The sequence below is a fragment of the Manis pentadactyla genome, chromosome 9 (genome assembly GCF_030020395.1).
Source record: "Manis pentadactyla isolate mManPen7 chromosome 9, mManPen7.hap1, whole genome shotgun sequence".
Classification (NCBI taxonomy): Eukaryota; Metazoa; Chordata; class Mammalia; order Pholidota; family Manidae; genus Manis; species Manis pentadactyla.
In genome coordinates this window covers 7,783,151-7,800,887 of record NC_080027.1, presented here as the reverse complement: position 1 = coordinate 7,800,887, position 17,737 = coordinate 7,783,151, and the positions used below count along the sequence as shown (strand labels likewise).

Below are 17,737 nucleotides of genomic sequence, written 5' to 3'. Positions count from 1 at the left end.
TTGTATCTACCTACCACTTCAGCATTTTATTAAAAATAATAATGAGAGAAATGTGGTATCCACATATAAATCAAGTATAAAAACCAAATGAGTATTCATATTTGAACTGACTGTTTATAGTTCATAATGCATGAGCAAAACCGAAAGTTTCTGTGATGACTGCCCTTGTACTGTTCACTATGTAACTTATTCACTATGTAAGAATTTGTTCTACATGTAAGAACTTGTTTGTTATGCCTCAGAAGATTGGAGACTGATGAAAATTAAGCTTGGGGTGGATTAATGATTGTGCATTGAGCATTGACACCCCTATACAGAATTTTATTGTCGTTAACAACCATTTGATCAATAAATATGAGAGATGCCCTAACAAAAAAAAAAAAAAAAAAAAAGGACAGACTTCCAATGGTAAAATAAATAAGTAACCGGGATGTAATGTACAGCATAAGGAATACAGTCAAGATATTGTAACAGCTTGGTAGGGTGATAGCTGGAACCTAGAATTATGTATATAAATGTTCTACCACTGTGTTGTACACTTGAAACTAATGTAATGTAATACTGTGCGTCAACTACCCTTCAATAAAAAATAATTATTTAAAAAAATAAATAAATAAAATAAAAAATAAAAATAAAAAAACAACTACGTAAAGTAGTAAGGAAAACATTTCTGCATGCTAAAAAATATGTATTTTGATAAAAGAAAGTTGTAAAAAGTTTGTAGAAGAATTTAATATGGTCATGCTATATAAAATTAAAGCAAATGAGTCTCAGTATCAAGTACACAGCAAAATTAGAATTTTGTTTTCAGTTAAAAAGACAAAGTTTTCTTAACTGTCAGCTCTTAATATTGAAAGATTGCAGAAAGTTCTTCTAATTGTTTTATCAAAGCAGTTTCTTATGCTTAAAGTCTTAGTGACTTGTCGGAATCTTTAAGAAAATGAGATCTTAATATTAAGAGGACTAAAAGCTAAACTTTGATAACAACTGTGTAACCTTTATTTGCCTTTGAAGTACTTTGTTGTCATTCTAGTTAATTAGATAAGTGTTGCTTCATAGCAACCTATGGTCCTATTTAAGGAAGTGTCTTAAAACTTTTAACAACTTCCCAAAATCAAATTCAAAAAAGTGCTTTTGCCTCTAGTTCACTCTGATATTTTCCAGAAGGCCCCTGGAACATGTCAGAGGAATTTTTTTTCTCATTGGAGAAAGTATTTGGCTAATTTAGCTTATTTATCTGATATATAATTACCTGCTTAATTACCTAAGAAGCACTGTCAAAAAGAATAATGCTAAACTTTGTTACTGAATGTTTTGTGTTACAGAAATATCAGGATTTCCTTATGTCAACTGCCTTACAGTAAGCTCTCATCAGATCTTTAACCACGGTCATTTGTAAGTCTTTTGCCATTTATAGTCACTATTTTATTACTCCTACACTAGTAAAGAACTAGATTTCAGCAGAACAGGTATTGGTTACATAAGATTAAGTAAGCTAAAGAAGGTGATTTTGTGGCTTTTTGTTTCAAATGTTGTTGATAAAGTGTTTTAAGCTTTTTCTCTTAAGCTGACAACAGTTTAGTAAATGACTGTCTCTATAAGCAGAATTGAAACTTTATCTTTCTCTCTACCTGATCCGTCCAGAATTTAAAAACTCTCAGTAACTATCTTTATATTTCATGGCAGTATGTTTATTTGTAAAAGTTCAATAAGAATCTGCTTTCCTTGTAAGAGAACCAATTAAAATCACTGGTTATATTACCAAGGCTTTGACTGGAACGTCATACCTGAGAGACACGTGCGTAAACTCAGATATGAACAGACAGCTTTAAGGAACTAAGATTGACTTTATGGAGCCAAAAAAGCCCCTTGGAAAAATTGGCCTGGTACCTTGCTTACAGAGTTCCCAGCAGCCTGACCAGGTGAGTAAAGAAGGTCACTTCCTGGCAGGTGCAAGAACCTCAAGAAGAGAGGAATTCACCCAAATCTACAGGTACTGCAGGCACAACCTGATGGCAAGTCTGGCTTGGCTTTCTGGCCTCAAGAGGCCCTTAAAAGTTCAATCTGAAATTCCTTACAAAAAATTCCAGCAAACCATATTTAAAAGAGCCCATGTAATCAATTGCTCTTCTTGCTGCACTTATGCAAATAATCAAGCCAACTGTTAATTATTTTCTTAATCTAACTACTTCTAATAAAAATAAGGGTGATTTTAGAGAAAAGTATTGTTTCAATAATGCAGTCTTATCTATACTAAATCCTAATACTAGTCATTGAGATGTAAACTCAATCTAGAATTCCAGTCCCTCATAACAGCCTGGCTAATGCCCCTACTGGGCCCCTTAATAACAGTTTGTGGTTTACTCTTAGTTGCCCCTTGTGTCCTCAGGTTCCTCCACAGCGGCTAACCCAGATGACCCGAGTCGCCACCAACCAGAGGTTACTTCACCGTTACGCACCTCTTCCCACTGAACCCCCTCCTTCGGCCTAATACCAGCCTCAAACCCCCATGATGTCCCTTGTCAGCCAGAAGTAGCCAGATTGAGTCATCGCCCATTATGACCAAAAGGCTGGAATGTTAGGCTGGAGAAAGGAAAAACAAGGACATGCAAACAGAACAGAGAGGTGCCATAGGGGGAGAACAGACCAGACCCCAAGGTCCGTGCTGTATATGGAAAGGGGACAGCTCTCCCTGAATTCCATCCTGATGTGCCAACTAAGACCCGGATGTCAGCCTCCTCCCTCTTGGAAGGAAAAAAGTTTCTAGTTGACTATTACGTCACCTTTAGCCAATCATACCTCTCCATGCCCCCTAGGATAGCTTGCCCACTCCTGCCCCTCCTAACCCCTTATAAGCGCCCCACCTCCCCAACTGGGCGTGACTTCTCTGGCCTCTGGCAAGAAGGCCACGGAACCTCACCCAAGGGTGGTATTTAAATAAATTACCTGGCCCTTTGTTGCCTCTCTTTGCCTGCTTATTTCCGCTAGAATTTATCTTACACTAACTCTGTCTTGGTATTTTTCATCAAAGGCAGGAAAGTTATTCACGGTGCTTGTCCCATGTCCCTGCCCCACCTCGCTTACACCAGTGCAGTTGTGAAATATAATTTTTGTCCCTGTGAAGGAAGGAGTCTATACAGTACCCAAGACTCCTGGAAATCACAGTTCAGACCTGCTTATACGGGACCCAAGTCTGAAAGCCAGGCGCTCAGAAGGAGCCCGGGGAAGGCTCCAGAAGGAGGTTTCTTGGCTGAGTGACCGGGGAGCATGGAGCCAGTGTAGGCTGAACAGGGAAGTCAGAACTGGACGTAGGGAACCAACATGTGAAGAGGGCTGGGCTTTATCAGGAACAAATCAGGAGATTTTCTTTAAATATAGGATATTTCATTTTCCTCTTAAAACAGCTTCATGAGTTGACAATTATTTTTAAGAGCTATCTTATTGAGATAAAATGAAAGGGAAGGCGATATGGGCACTTAAAAGCATACAATCCAGTGGTTTTCACCGCAGTTGCCGGGCGTTGCAACCATCCCCACCACCGAAATTCAGAACATTTTCATGCCCCCAAAAGAAACATGACCCCTTCGCGTCAACCCCCAGCCCTCCCTCCACTACCACTCAGCCGCTTTCAGCGAGGTGTGGGCGGTGGGGTTGCCACTTCCCGGAGAAGGGCAGTGGGCGCTTCCGGAGCCGCTTCAACGGGGGGGCCGGGCGAGCAGCCGTGACCCGCGGGCTGCTCTGGCTGCTGGAGGACAGACGCCTCGGGGTGACCTCCAGGGGAAAGATGGGGCAGGCCCCCCTTCGATGCGGCGTTCCTGCCCCTCAAGAGAGGGTGTGGCAGGACCAGAGGGCCACACGGCAATTAGATAATGTAAAATTTGAAAAGCAGAAGGGTATAGATAGCGAAGGTAGAAGAGAAAGAGGGTAACGATCTCCGTGGACGCAGAGTGAACAGAAATGCAAAGCGGCGAGCTGGGCCTGCGTCACGGACACTCGGAGAAGAAGGCTGTGGAGGCAAGTCCGGCCGAGGAGAGCAGCTGCGTGGACTGGGACCAGGACCCGTGCGGGCCGGCGCCCGCCTCGGGTGGGCTCCGTGGGGTCCACACCGCCAGGGCCGACGGCTCGGGGAGCGTGGCGGAGGCTGGCGCCCCGGCCCTTCCTGCGTACCAGCTGGGCATGTGGCAGCCCAGCTACGGGGCATCTATTTGTCAGCTTCCCTTGGAAGTGGGCGCAGTGACGGAACCAGGGTCTCACTGATGGAATGTGAGAGGAAATGACGTGCCCCACTTCCCAGGGCTGACAAAGCGGCCCCGTGTGTGGGCTGGCGTGGTGACAGGAGGGTCAGCGTCCTCTGGCTCCTGTCACAGAAGACCACAGAGGCAGTGGCTGGGAGAGGCGCACATTTCCCCTCTTGCAGGTCTGGAGACCAGAAATCTGAAACCAATCTCTCTGCGCCCAAATCAAGATGTTGGCAGAGCCGGTTCCTCCTGCAGGCCCAAGGGGGGCGCCTGCCGGGGGCCCTTCCAGCTTCTGCCGGCTGCCGGCTTTCCTCACGTCCTCTCCCCGATGAAACTCCCCCAGCCTCCCTGTTGTGAGGACCCTTTGACGACATTTAGGAGCCGCCCAGGTAATCCCGCTTGCTCTCAAAACCCTCGGCTCACCAGCCCTGCAAAGCCCCTTACGCCATCTAAGGGTAACACGACGCGTTCCCATGATCAGGAAATGCACATGCGTGGGGGCCATTATTCAACTGTCCGCATTAAGGTGACAGTTGTGACCTGGATGGCACAGCCCCGTCAGCCTGAGTCCCTGCAGGACCCCCGAGACAGCCCTTCCCGCCCACCCCCTCCCCCTGCACCCGGCCCGGGGCTCACACGCTGGCCTGTTACACGTGGCACGAATCAAGCCTGTCGTATTATATCACGTCACATCGGACTGGGAGGCGCTTGGCCCGCCCTCCTGCACGGAGGTTGGACGCGCCCGCAGAGCAAGACGGGCAGCGAGGAAGAGAAGGAGCAAAACAAAACAGCTGCTGCTGGAAACTGGCCCACGATGTAAGTTCCAGAGCAACTTTGCAGAACTTGATTAAATAAGAAAGCAAATACAGTGAACAAATGAGAAAGTGAATTTTCAAAGTTGAGATTTTAACATTTTTTTTGCATGGCATTTCAAATTGACAAGGGACATTTATGAAATAAAGTCACAAACAGAGACAGGCAGTTACAGGAAATTAACATCTGGCCTGCGTGCTGCGGATGAGTTGTGCCCTCTCCTCCTAGCGCCCGCTGGGACGGCCTGGGCAGGGAGGCCTCCCGAGGTAGGTGGGTCAGGGCGCGGTGGTGAGGATGCGGCCCTCCTGCTGGGTCAGTGTCCGCGGAGGGGACACGAGCACTGGCTCCTTTTCTGTCTCCGTCACAAGAAAACCCAGCAAGAAGGCGGCTGTCGGCGAGCCAGGAAACACAAACAGCTGGCACCTTGGTCTCAGGTCTCCCCGCCTTGGGGACCAGGAGAAATAAGCTCCTGCCGCTCCGTTCTTACGGCAGCCCGAGCTGACAGCAGAACCCGGACAACGCGGTTATTGAAATGGAAAACCCAGTAGACGTGCCTAACTCTAGATCTACACTGTCAAGGAGGAAATCAGAGATTTAGAAGCTATTGCTAAAAAAGGTACAGCAGGTAGGTCAGAAGGCAGGCCCGCTGAGAGACCCGTCTTGGGTGGGCCTCAGCCTATCACAGCAATGCTCTCTGCCAGAAATGCCCAGTGAGCTGCCCGCGGGCATCTATCTCCCCTTTCCCAACTGATGCTATGACTGGTCCAACCCCTGTGGTTCTTGCTACGATTGCAAGAAGCCCCTCAGCAATAACCATTAGAAAACTCTGGGGAGGAAAAAGAGTTTACTATTCACAAGCCCTGGAGCACAGGAGGCACACCAGAGGGCACACAGAGAGGCTGAGAGGAGACAGAGGCCCTGGGCTTGGGGGTCTGCTTTTACTGGGGTTGAGAGTGGGGGCCTAGGGCTTCACGGGTTCACTATTGGTGAATTCAAAACATAAGAGTGGGAATTTAAAGTTCACGGGAAGAGAAAAAAAAAAAGTGGCCCAAATTGTCAGTTTTGGGAGTCAAGGGAGATCTCTGCAGCCAAGCGGCCCGGGCCCGGCCCTCCACCCGGTCGCGGGGCTGGTGCGTATTTCTGAGGTGGCCTCCCTGATGCTTTGCAATGCATGTCCCAGCAATCAGCTTACATCAGACACAGAAAGAAAAGCCACTGGTCAGGGCTTACCCTCCAGACTCCGATCTGGACTTAACTGGTGTTCCAGCAGCAGAGAACGAGAGACCGACGGGGAGCTGACTACTGAGGAGGTAGAGACGAAAACTTTCTATAATAAAGGTGAGAGGTGCAAACCAAAAATGCTGATTCCCAGGATGATACATGAAATTAAAGTACAGTCAGAGACAGGGCAGTAAAACTGCAAACTCTCAAGAATAGAAAAAGCATACGTTACCGGAATGAAGACAGTTAGTTCGCAAAAGGCACGGTCATCAGCCTCACTCGGGACTTGCGCTCTGCCCAGGGAACGTTGGGTGACAATGGACTAATATCGCCAAAATGTGGAGAGAAAAGAGCAGGAATGTGACAGCCGTGTTCCCAGGAGTGTGTGGTAGGTGTTCTGATAATGGCCATTACGGACTGAACTGCGTCCCTAACCCTTGGAATCTGCGCTTGGAGATGGGGCCCTTGAGGACATAATTAAGGTTCAATGGGGTCATTGGGTGGCCCTAATCCAATGTGACTGGTGCCCTTATGAGAAGAGGTCAGGATACAGACACACACAGGGGACGGCCACGTGAGGACCCAGGGAGGAGACGGTGTCCCCACGCCCAGGGGAGGCTGGGGGGGAGCCGCCCTGCTGACACTGACCTTGGACTTCCAGCCCGAGGGCCGGGAGAGAGCAAATGCCTTCTGCTGGGGGGCCGCCAGCTACAGCCCTCAAGCGCTGCACCCCCGTGGCCACGCCTCCGTGCCAGGTGACTGCCCTAGACCGTTTGGGCAGCTGTAACGGCACCACAGGCTGGGTGGCTTATAAGCCACAGAAGCAACTAGAGGCTGGAAGCCCGAGATCATGGCGCCGCCGGCAGAGCCACGTCCCGGGTCCTAGACGCCAACTTCTCAGCATGTCCTCACAAGGCAGGGGAAAGGGGGCCCTCTGGGGGCTCTTTCATAAGGTCCCTGATCTCACTCCCGAGGCCCCCGCCCTCAGGACCTGAGCACCTCCCAAAGGCCCCACCCCAAACACCACCACACTGGGCATCTGGTTTCAACGTAGGAATTTGGGGGAGACACATTCAGTCCATATCAGTGACATAACTGTTCCTCCTGTCAAGAGATGGGTGGGGTGCACTTCCCTAACATCTTGAATCTGGGCTGGCCTTGTGATTTGCTGTGATGGATGTGATGTGGCAGAAAGGACACTGTGTGCATTCCGAAGATGCCTGGCAGCTTCGGAGCTTGCTGCCTTGGGGCCCGAGACTACAGGGCTGTGACGAAGCCCAGTGCAGGGGGACAGAGGCCAGCAGAAGAGACCACCAGCTTGCCCATCCACCAAGTCCAGAGAAACAACAAATCATCGTTTTTTACCATGAAGTTTGGGGTAGGGTTTTACAGAGCAGCAGGTAAGAAGCCAGAGCAGATGGCAATCTTCTAGTGGATTGTGAAATCAACTTTATGGGGGGAAAACCAGCATAAAAAATAGAAGACAGCAGACAGACAATGTGAGTGTTCATTGCATACATGAGTTCATTATTGATGGCTGTGTAATAAACTACCCCAAAAGTTAATGGTAAAAGGACAACCATTTTATCACACTGACATTTCACGGATTGGAAGTCAGTCTGGGCATAGGGCACGTGGCTCGTCTTTGTTTCCAGTGGGGCCTCAGCTGGAGTGGCTCAAGTGGTTGGCCATGGCTGGGATGAACTGGACTAGGACCATGTGTCTGGGGCCTTGGTCTGTGGGGTGAATTTCTCATTTCTTCTACCCCTCAGGTCTTCAGGGACCGAGATGTCCACTGGGTTTCCTCACCTATGTGCTTGGTATGCACAACAGGATGACAGGAGCATCTGGGGTCTCTCCCCGACCCTGTTTCCATGTGTGACAGGCTTGGGCTTCCTCCCCAGTGTGGTGGCCTCATGGCAGGTGAGTCCAACTACCCTCTTCCTGGGTGGCTGGTTTGCACAAGGCTTCTGTGGATCATACTTCAGAGGTCCCTGTATGTCCCATCTGCACATTCATCTGGTCAACAAAGTCACTGAGGCCAGCCTAGGCTCAAGGGGAGCTAGACGCCCCCTTCCATGGGGTGAGTTGCCAAGAACCTGCAGCCCCCCGTGATGCGACACTTGTCACGCGCTATATTTCAGCCAGCGTTAAGATGCCACTGCTTGTGAGATGCGTCCTGACTTCACAGATATCAAAACGTGAAAAGTGGTGAAGATGGATGGGAAATGCAGGGTGCACCGCCAAGCTGGGCGTGGAATGCGTCCCACTGAGACTTGTGGTTGCAGTTGGGCACTGGGATAAGTCACTTTCCAGGGTGAGGGCCAAGCAGGACGGTATCCAGACATCTGAAAACTGAGCCAGTCTGTCCCACAGAGGGTCTCCTGAAAATAACCATTAATGGGTTTTTATTATAGAAAATGTCACCCACATGTAAAGGCAGAATAGTATAATAAACGCTCAAGAATCCATCACCCATCTTCAAAAATTACCAACCCACATGGTCAATTTTGTTCAATCCATATCCTGACCCATCCCTCTTGCAAGATTATTTTAAAGCAAATCCCAGACTTTGCATTATTTTGCATGGGATGATTACAGTTTACCATGTGTCCTTTCTGTTGTCATCACAGTGATCCACTTGGCTGAGCAATCCGTAATATTTACAGCCTTTCTAATGGCAACATGAATACCAATTTAACCAAGAACTTCGTTTTAACTGTTGGGAGATTGGTAGAGGGAAAGGGGACGCACAGAAATTCTAAAATTCTTACCAGCCATTAGAGATGCCAATAGGGAATTCCAAAATCGATGAACCCGGAGACCACACTGTGCTCCTAGGATTTAGGAGTAAGGAAACAGTTCAACAGCTGCACAGGAACCAGAGGGAAGTGAGAGCAAGGGCGGGACTGCTGGCTTTAGTTTAAAGGGTGTGCATGTTACTGTGCTGATCGCGGTCCACGGCTAAAAAGACAACAGAGCGTTGGAGAACTGGTGACTAGGATCCCTTCAGCCCTAGACATTGTGTGATATAATTCCTCAGTTACACTTTAAAAAATATTTACCTTGCTTTTTTAACTTTGAAAAAAACCTTAATTGCTTGTATTTAATTTTACAAGGACATTTTGTTCTACCTGAAGACAAGAACTGCCGAGTTTAAGCCGGGAAGTCAGTTGCCAACCGTGACTCATTGTGAGTAAAGACGTGTATGCTGTTGGCTTCTTCGGAAAGTGCTGGGCAAGACTTACGTAAAATATTCAGAATGAATCAAACACAAGGAGCTGCGGCAGGAGGGCGGCCACGTGGAAGGAGTCGGGATATATCTAATGGGTTGATTAGCACTGGTGCTCGTGTCCTGCCCGGGGACCACATACATGTATTATTCATAGGAAACAGCAAGTGTGTCAAGTGAACATGAGCAAAACCCTCAGCACCAATGCTGTGGCGCCGGTGTCCCCAAAGCTAGCGTCTTCCTCCCTCCAATGCAGCGTCCGCAGCACTGCCACGGTGCAGCTCACATTCCTGGCCAAACTCTGGATGGACAGAATGAAACAGCCACCCTTACAGGAAGGTGGCCTCCTGCTGTCTTATGCTGCCTCCCCAGCACGTCCAAGTGCCTGGGTACAGAGCGGGTCCTCAACAGGTAGCCACTGAAACTGCTTTTCAATAGTGCAGATTCCCCACCCGCCCTTCCAATTTCGTTGAGGTGACACTCTGCACACCCAGGTTTGAAGATTCGCTGTCCTAGCTGTCCAACCCATTTGCATGCATGCCAAGGAGCGTTCTGATTACTGTGAACTGTCTTCTGCTTTCCTCCTGGCCAGTCTCTGCTTCGTGTCACCATGGAAGCATCTGGAATGCTCTTTCCCCAAGGCTGCCGGGGGCTCCTTGCTCTCAACTCAGCGCCCTGTGACAAGGAACCCACGTTCGTCATAGAGTGAGTGGGTCTCGGAAGGGGGACAGTTCTCCACCCCCAACATCTCCAGGCCAGGGCAGCCTTCTCCACAAGACAAGTTGGATGCTGTGGGGCATTTAATGGTGGACCTGCAAAGATACATCTGTGTCCAAGTCTCTGGCACCTGGGAACGCAACTTCACATTGAAGAGGGGTCTCTGTAGATATAATTAAGTGACAGATCCTGAGGACAGACCATCCTGGCTTAGCCAGGTGGGCCAGTGAGAGGTGTTCTTAGAAGAGAAGAGGGCCGCGTGATAGATGCTGAGATCAGAGGGATGTGGCCGCCGCCAGTGGAGCCAGTGGCCACAAGAAGCTGATGGGGGCCAAGAATGACCCTCCTGTCCCACCCGTTACTTGGTGTGGTGCCAGGCCAGGGGCCACACAAGGTGCCAGCCTCAAACAGGACTGGAAAATGCGCACAACTGAGCCATGGGTATGAAACAGCAGAATCGCTGCCACTCATTTGCCATTAAGCTAAGGATACGTAAGAGAAGTACATCTTTGAGATACTCAGGAATATAGTTTAGGGATTTGTTGGTAGTTAGAATAGAAGCAATATTAGCTTCTGGACAGCCATTTGTCTGTCTGCCAAAGAACACAGGGAGGATGGACCCCTGCCCACATCCAGGAAGCCCTCTGGGTGGGACAGGACTTAGCCAGCAAAAGGTACAGAACAAAAGCAAAAACCCACAATCACCTTAAAAATGCAGGATGTGACACGTGGTGAGAGACCGTAAGGCAGCAACTGTGGGGCTGAAGCGGCCTGAACAGTTTCTAATGGTGGGAAGAGTCGAGATAGGTAGCCCTGTACGGGCCACAGCCGCGCTGCCCACCGGCTCCGGCCCCCCTGCTGCCAGCCGCCCCGAACGTCTACAGGACACCAGCCCGAGGAATGTGACCAATGAGTATTCTTAGGAAAGCAAAGCCACCGAAACATCTGCTTGCTTTGCATATTTCTCAACTGACTTTTTAAAGGCATAAATGGAATCACTGTTCCAATCAAGTTTTAATTAACACACTTGCAACTTAATGCATCAATGTGCCTTTGTTTCCAGAAGCTTCAGGACATTCAAGGCTTGCCTGTCGAGTAAAATGGAAAGTCGGGTGAAAAAGCAAGCAAGCCCTACATGCTGTGGCTCCCACGCTTAGGTGGACTGCACCCCAAGGACGAGGACAGGCAGGAAGTGAGGCTGCCCCGACTGACCCGGGAAGAGCAGCAAGCACAGGCTCTCCGGAACAGAAACTACCTCCTCCCTGACGGAAACAGCCTGGAGGACACAAGACCAGGGACAGAGCCGGGCCCACCCAGCACGGCCCCGGGCGGGCCGGTGTCTGCCGCCGGGCTTGGGGCTCTCGTCCTGGGCCGCCCATGAGCGGTCCCCGCACCCCCTTCCCAGCCACCCACGAGTGGCCGGCTTTCTGCCCCAGACTCAGTGTCCAGCCCTTCCATTTGGATGGGCCCCGCCAGAGCCAGTGCGTGGGTTGCCCTCGCCCCTACCGTGGTGGAGGTACAGGGCTCCGGACCTGGTTCCAGAGAGGCCAGCTCCCTGTCCCAGGGGCCGTGAATCCGGAAGGACAGCCCTGGACAGCACCATGTGATCACACAAAGGGCAGCAGGAAATGACGCCCACCTGGAGGTGGGAGTGGAGCTGAGAAACGGGGAAGAAAACACGTGGGTGCACAGCCGTCGGCCCTCCCTGGGCCAAGAGGAGCCTGCACGCCCCGCTTCTGTCTGAGGCCTGCCTGGGATCAGAGCCCAGGGCCCTGAGCGGCCGGTCCTCCCTGGAGGACAGCCTGACCCTGTACGTCCACCTTGCAGCCTCTCTGTTCATCCGTTCATCTCCACGCCGGGACTCCCACGTGACGCTACTGCTTCCAGTCAGCCTAGAGCACGAGATAAACAGCCGCAGTCAGCTTCCGACAGAAATACGGCTTGTCAGTATTCGTTACTGGCAGTGGAAAATGCTTCAGTACTTTATTGAAAGACAGCAATAAATAATACTGTGATAAAAATAGTTCAAAAGTAGACTGTACACACTTTGTTACATAATCGGAAGTTCACAAAAGATTAACAGAAAAACAGAACGGTAACAATGAATTGTACAAATTAAAAGCAGAAACAAAATGTAACAAGACGCGCCGTCCCTATCTGTCTGTGTATCAGCTGCATAATAAATAACGCATCATGATCTGAACGTACTTCCTGCTGGCTTTTTAATATGCCATTTAAAAAGTAAGTTACATTTGCTACTTTAACAACGCAAACAGCTACATCATCAAAATCTAAAAATGGACCACTAGGTCCATTCTTTAAACGTGTTTACAAACAAATGTATGTAAAAAGATGATTTACACAGGAAAAATAAGGCCTTTGTCAAGTTGCACTACATTCTTCCCAGGATGCCGAGCCTCCATCCGCTGGCGCGGGGGGGGCACAGTGCTTCGTGGTTGGTCCTCTGAGTGCTTGAGTGGCGCCTTCCGACCCTCCCAGAGGGGGAGGAGGCCAGGGCAGACGTCGGGGCCCCTCACCCCCCCGTCTCCTCCAGCTGAGACCTGTTCCCAGCTCACGGCTTCTGCCCATCACTGAGGACAAGCCGTCCAAGTCCGCAGTCTCATAACCGTCCTCTAGGCTATGAGAGTCGACTGGTCCTAAGGGGGTTTCATAGTGTTCTAATAATAGAAGCTGATATTTAACATCAAATATTTTAAAACCTGTTCATGCTGCAGAAAAAAGCATTTCTTGCTAAAAAAAAGTATAGTTAAGGTCAATCATTTAAATACAACCACAACTGCTTGAAAATAAGTCTGCTTATCTCAAAACAGGTGTTGTAGAGCCAGGTTACATCTGTAGAGGGCGGCGCACACTGTGCACGATGACGTGCACGCAGTGAAAGCCTCTTCTCCGTCATGATTTATTATTAAAAAATTGAACAATGATAATTACAGTAAATGCATAATTTACAAAAGCCCTATATTTGTTCATAGAATTTATACATACAAGCATTACAGTACATTCATTTCAAAGACTAAAATTAGATATTAAGAACATGAATTTATTTTCAAAGGATATTTATAGCCTGGATATACATGAAAAAGTAAGTAACTATATAAATGAAGTCATAAGTTTACATAAATATAAGAAACATTAAATTCTAAAATATTTTCTCTATGGTATTCATGAATTTTTCACTAATTAAAAACTCTGTAATAAAATATCTTAGGGTCCATATAACAAGTATTAACAGATGAAAGACTCCACTGAATTCTAAGATGCAGTCGGCTGGGCCCCGAACGCTGCGATCACCGGTAGAAGTAGTGCTGGTAGACTGGGAGAGAAGGACAGGCGCGTCAGGCCCGGGTGCCTCCCACTCGCCTGCCTTCTTTTCAGCACTTAGCTGCTTTGAGAACTCAGGTAAATACCAAAGACTGTGCGATGACAGATCTTGACTGACTCCATTTTGGCATATGTCTAAAAGTTACCAACTAAAGAAAAAAGATGCGGAAACTGATCAAATATCCTGGCTGAGCCGGGAGGAGGAGCAGTGAGGGGCTGGGCTCCCGGCCCGCACCCCAAGCCACCAGCTCCAGGCAGGGCCACCCGGCCACGCCGTCCCTGTGGAGGCAATGCAGTTTTGTTTCAAAAAACCAACCTCTGCACCAAAAGGCTGTCGGTGGCAGGCGATGGTAAACGCTCCTGAAACTTACTGTGATGGGGCTGTTTCACTCAAAAACACGTAATGCACACAAAGTCAGCGCGTGCGGGTGGACAGGGAGCTGTCCCAGTGTGTGGGCAATGCCAGCGGGCAGGAGGCCGTGCCATGGTGCTCCTCGCTGCTCGGGGCAGCCAGCTGAGGGCTGTGCTCATGTCCTTTTGCACCATGTTCCGTGCTCCTGCCTCACCTCCCCAAAAAAGACACTAGCAGACACTTAAATTAAGCCAGCACTCTTAGATCTAAGGAGAAAGTGGAAATACCTCTTTTTCCTTAAAACTGAGGACACACTAACCTCTTTATGATCAACCTTAAGCATACCGAACACCAAAATTATCTTAACGGGTGCAGGAGGCTTGTGTGTGTCTATTTTTAAAACCTACGTTAAGTGACGTGGGCTCCTGGCCAAGGCCACGTCGCTCTCTGGACAGCGTGGCCGTGCCTCTGCAGGGGGCTGCATTCTCGCTACTCACCAACAGGAGGCTTCAGCAGGAGTAAGTCCTGACTGTAGCAGAATCCAGCCTCTGCGTTCCTGACATGTTGCCTGTTCCGAGAACCACGAGGAAGCGTGCAAACACAGCATGCAGTTAGTCTTTACACATCACACAAGGGCACAAGTACAGACATACATTTTTACAACTACAACAGCACCTGAGGGGTTCTGAGGGAAACTTCTAGAGCAGGAGTAGACAAGCCAGAGGAAGGGAATCAAGGGTCACCCAGCAGGGTTCTCTTCATCTCGCAGACAGCCCCAGGAGCCACTGAGAGCTGATTCAGGGGCATTTCAGATGACACACACTGACGCCACCATGTACATCTGTGCCAATGACAGCCACTTAACATGGCAACTCTGTCTCTCCTCAAACCTCCTAGATTTATAGAGCGACTGGGGTTTTCTTTCAGCCCCGAATACGGTATGTGTTGAGACTAGTAGGAGAGGAGTGAGTCAGAGGCAATGTGGGATGTCCCCAGCCCACGAAGGGCAGAAGGGCCTGTGACATCCACTCCCTGTGCCAGTCTGAGCGGTCCTGCTCTCCCTGGGCGGCATCACAGCCAATTAGAGGCCCTGATGTCTCCCCCAGGTGTGGTGGCAGGGGTGGGCAGAGGACAACGCCTACAAACACCAAAGCCCAGCCTCAGCTTCTCCCAGGAATGACACGCATGGGCGAGGTTTTGTTCTTGTCGGGAAACGCGACACTGCGTGGCCCCGTAGGGAGGCCCACTTCCTCCTTTCACACGGGTAAGAATTTTTAAAAATCTGTAGCAGATATTCGCGCCTCCCAGTTATAAAATTGCTTTCCCACAGGTTTGCCAGGATCTGGCGATGAATGTGCTGCCATGGCCCCAGAAAAGGAGTGAGGAAGGCTGGCACTGTCGGTGTGGATGCGTGATCACAGATCTGTCTGGTTCTCGGATTCCAGACAACCCACTGCAATTTACACACACCCCGATTCCAAGCCACCAGAACCATCCATTTTACCAGGCTTATGCCTCAGTCATCATACAAGGGTAAAAGCCACCTTCCACAGAATTTATGTCCTATATCTTGTAGGCTTCTTTTTAATTTATCTGAACCCTAGTCTCAGTATCACTGCTCATGTTTAACAGGTAGAATGTGGTAATGAAGAAAATGGAAACAAGGTTGAGAGGAAAACAGGGAAGCACTTGTTTAGACTACTTAGAAGTTGAGGGCCAAAATACTGCTAAGATTTATAAAACTATCTGTCTGCCCCTTGCCAGAGAATGCTAGTTCTCAAAAAGTTGCCAGTTTTTCCCATTAGACATATTAATGAACTATGGCAAAGAGAAGCAGCTCTTTAATAAAAATGCTGCCCTCTAAGCCATCCTCTCCAAAGTGTCCAGTTCCTTAGCAAAGGCCTTATAGAAATGTACTCTTCTCTGATTTCTAGGTAGGCGAGTGAGAGCAAAACTTACAAACCCACTTACAGGAGGGGCTGATGACAGGAAAAACTGTAACTAACCACGTCAGTGAAAGTTTTAAACCCACTTGCTTTTCTACAACCCCCATCTCCACCAGGAACAAGGATGGGGCTGCAAAGGAAACGCGACCACAGTAACTCGGAGCAGCTGACACAGCCTCACGGCGCGCCAGACACCCAAGGGCTTCATGTGAACCGACTCATCTAACCACCACAACCAGACATGGCAGGCACCACGAGGGACCATCTCACTGGAGACACTGAGGCACAGAACGCAGGGCTGCACACCCCCGAAGTGGCGAAGAGGACTCCAACCTGGGCAGCCAGGCTCCTGACTCTGCCACTGAGTGGAGACACCGTCGGCACTGACATGTCTGTCAGCAAACCGTGGCCAACTCGGCACTAGTGGTGTCTGCCATGCAGAGTGGGTGTCAAAGGGAAGTCCCGAGCGTGATTTGAAATGACAAGGCAAAGCCAGTACACGCAACAGGCCTCTGCCCCCAGGCCTACTGTCCTCCTGTCCTCTCACAGCAGGTAACAACACGGACTCCGACTGCAGGGGTGGAGGGAAGGAAAGGGAGGCAGAGTGCACGGTGGCGGAGCTGTGCTGCTGAAAATGGAGCCCGCGCTTTCCCGTGGGAGAGCCCTCGCAGCACCTGGCTGCGTGTGGGGGCTGCTATGCCACCACTTCATGACAGAGCCTTCTAGAGCTGCCTGCATACACACCTTTACGAGTATGTATGGGTGTCAGGCTAATGCTCTGAGCACATGCAATGCTTAGCTTTATTAGTTGGAAGAATATGCTAATATTCGACCAGACAAAAACAAAAAAATTATAGTTGACCTTTTATAAACAGATGCTAGGATGAACTTTAAAACATTTCAACCTGGGCATGCACCAGTACTCCATGCCTTGGGACACGTTAAAACAGGCCACCCCACAGGCCACCCCAGCCCGGAGCTGCTCCGTCTGCCTGCGGTGCAGGGCCAGTGCCGCGCATCACATACCGTCCAGGTGCATCTTCTTTGGCTGCACAGAGGGCGAGGACAGAGAGGAGGTGACCCGAAAGTTTGCAGGGAGCGTCTCTGCTGACCCGGCAGCTAAGCCACGGACGTCCTTGGGTCTGAACTTTTTCCTCCAGGAAGGCGCTCTCCTAAAGCTTTTGTCATCGTCCTCGTAAGTTAAAGGACAGAGACAAGACTGATCTTAAAATAGATCACAGAAATATAAAGCTACCAGTTTTAAATTAACTGTTAGGCCATATCATTTATTGACCAAACTGAGAACTTCTGAGAGTGAAATTCCTTTGGTACCACCTCTGCTGGGACCTAATGGGGCCGAAGTTAGGACAGGCCTTGGCTACCAGGGAGGGCGGTCCTCCCCTCTGTCACCACGCTTCTCTTCTTTGTTGCAGGAACCACCTTCTTGCCATAGAGGAAAACATTTTTGTTTGTCTTAAGAATAGTTTTCAAGCTGTGAGCAGCTGTCTCCTGCTGGGGCGGAGCAGCGCTGTTTCTCTAGGTGCCCTTGTATCGTTTTTGTCCAGCTCACGTCTCCCTGAGGGCCAGGAAGAGAGCAATACCCAACAGTGTGGGAATAAACAAGCCACGGGTTTATGTAAGGGGAAGTTAATACCTTACATGTTTCAATGTACTTCTGAAACATTTTCCCTAGGCTCGGGGGCTCTGGATGGGGCACGACCCCCAGCTGTCCCCAAAACACAACCTTAGACTCGGTTCCAAGACTTAGGCTGCAACCAATACTTTATGATGTGAAAAACATTTTTGAGGGGTACCAAAAGTTAAATAGCCAAAATTCTAAAAAACAATATTAATCATTTAATAGCTCATTTACTAA

The 17,737-nt window shown here is 49.2% G+C and overlaps 1 protein-coding gene and 1 long non-coding RNA gene across 2 annotated transcripts in view; one reads left to right on the top strand and one right to left on the bottom strand.

The window, feature by feature from the left end:
• Positions 1–4,560: 4,560 nt before the first annotated feature.
• Positions 4,561–12,031, top strand: LOC118907415 (uncharacterized). The gene is made up of 3 exons (XR_005022794.2): positions 4,561–5,054; positions 8,045–8,195; positions 9,392–12,031. It is a non-coding gene; the product is annotated as an uncharacterized LOC118907415 (long non-coding RNA).
• A 144-nt stretch (positions 12,032–12,175) lies between these two features.
• The window catches only part of PPFIA1 (PTPRF interacting protein alpha 1), a 109,362-nt gene continuing 103,800 nt past the window's right edge, over positions 12,176–17,737 (bottom strand). Inside the window, exons 30-32 of the mRNA XM_036876023.2 lie at positions 16,888–17,053; positions 14,413–14,483; positions 12,176–13,555 (exon numbers count right to left, since the gene is read on the bottom strand). Coding sequence (XP_036731918.1) covers positions 14,425–14,483; positions 16,888–17,053 — 225 coding nt within the window. The 3' untranslated portion in view covers positions 12,176–13,555; positions 14,413–14,424. The remainder of the gene's footprint in view (positions 13,556–14,412; positions 14,484–16,887; positions 17,054–17,737) is intronic.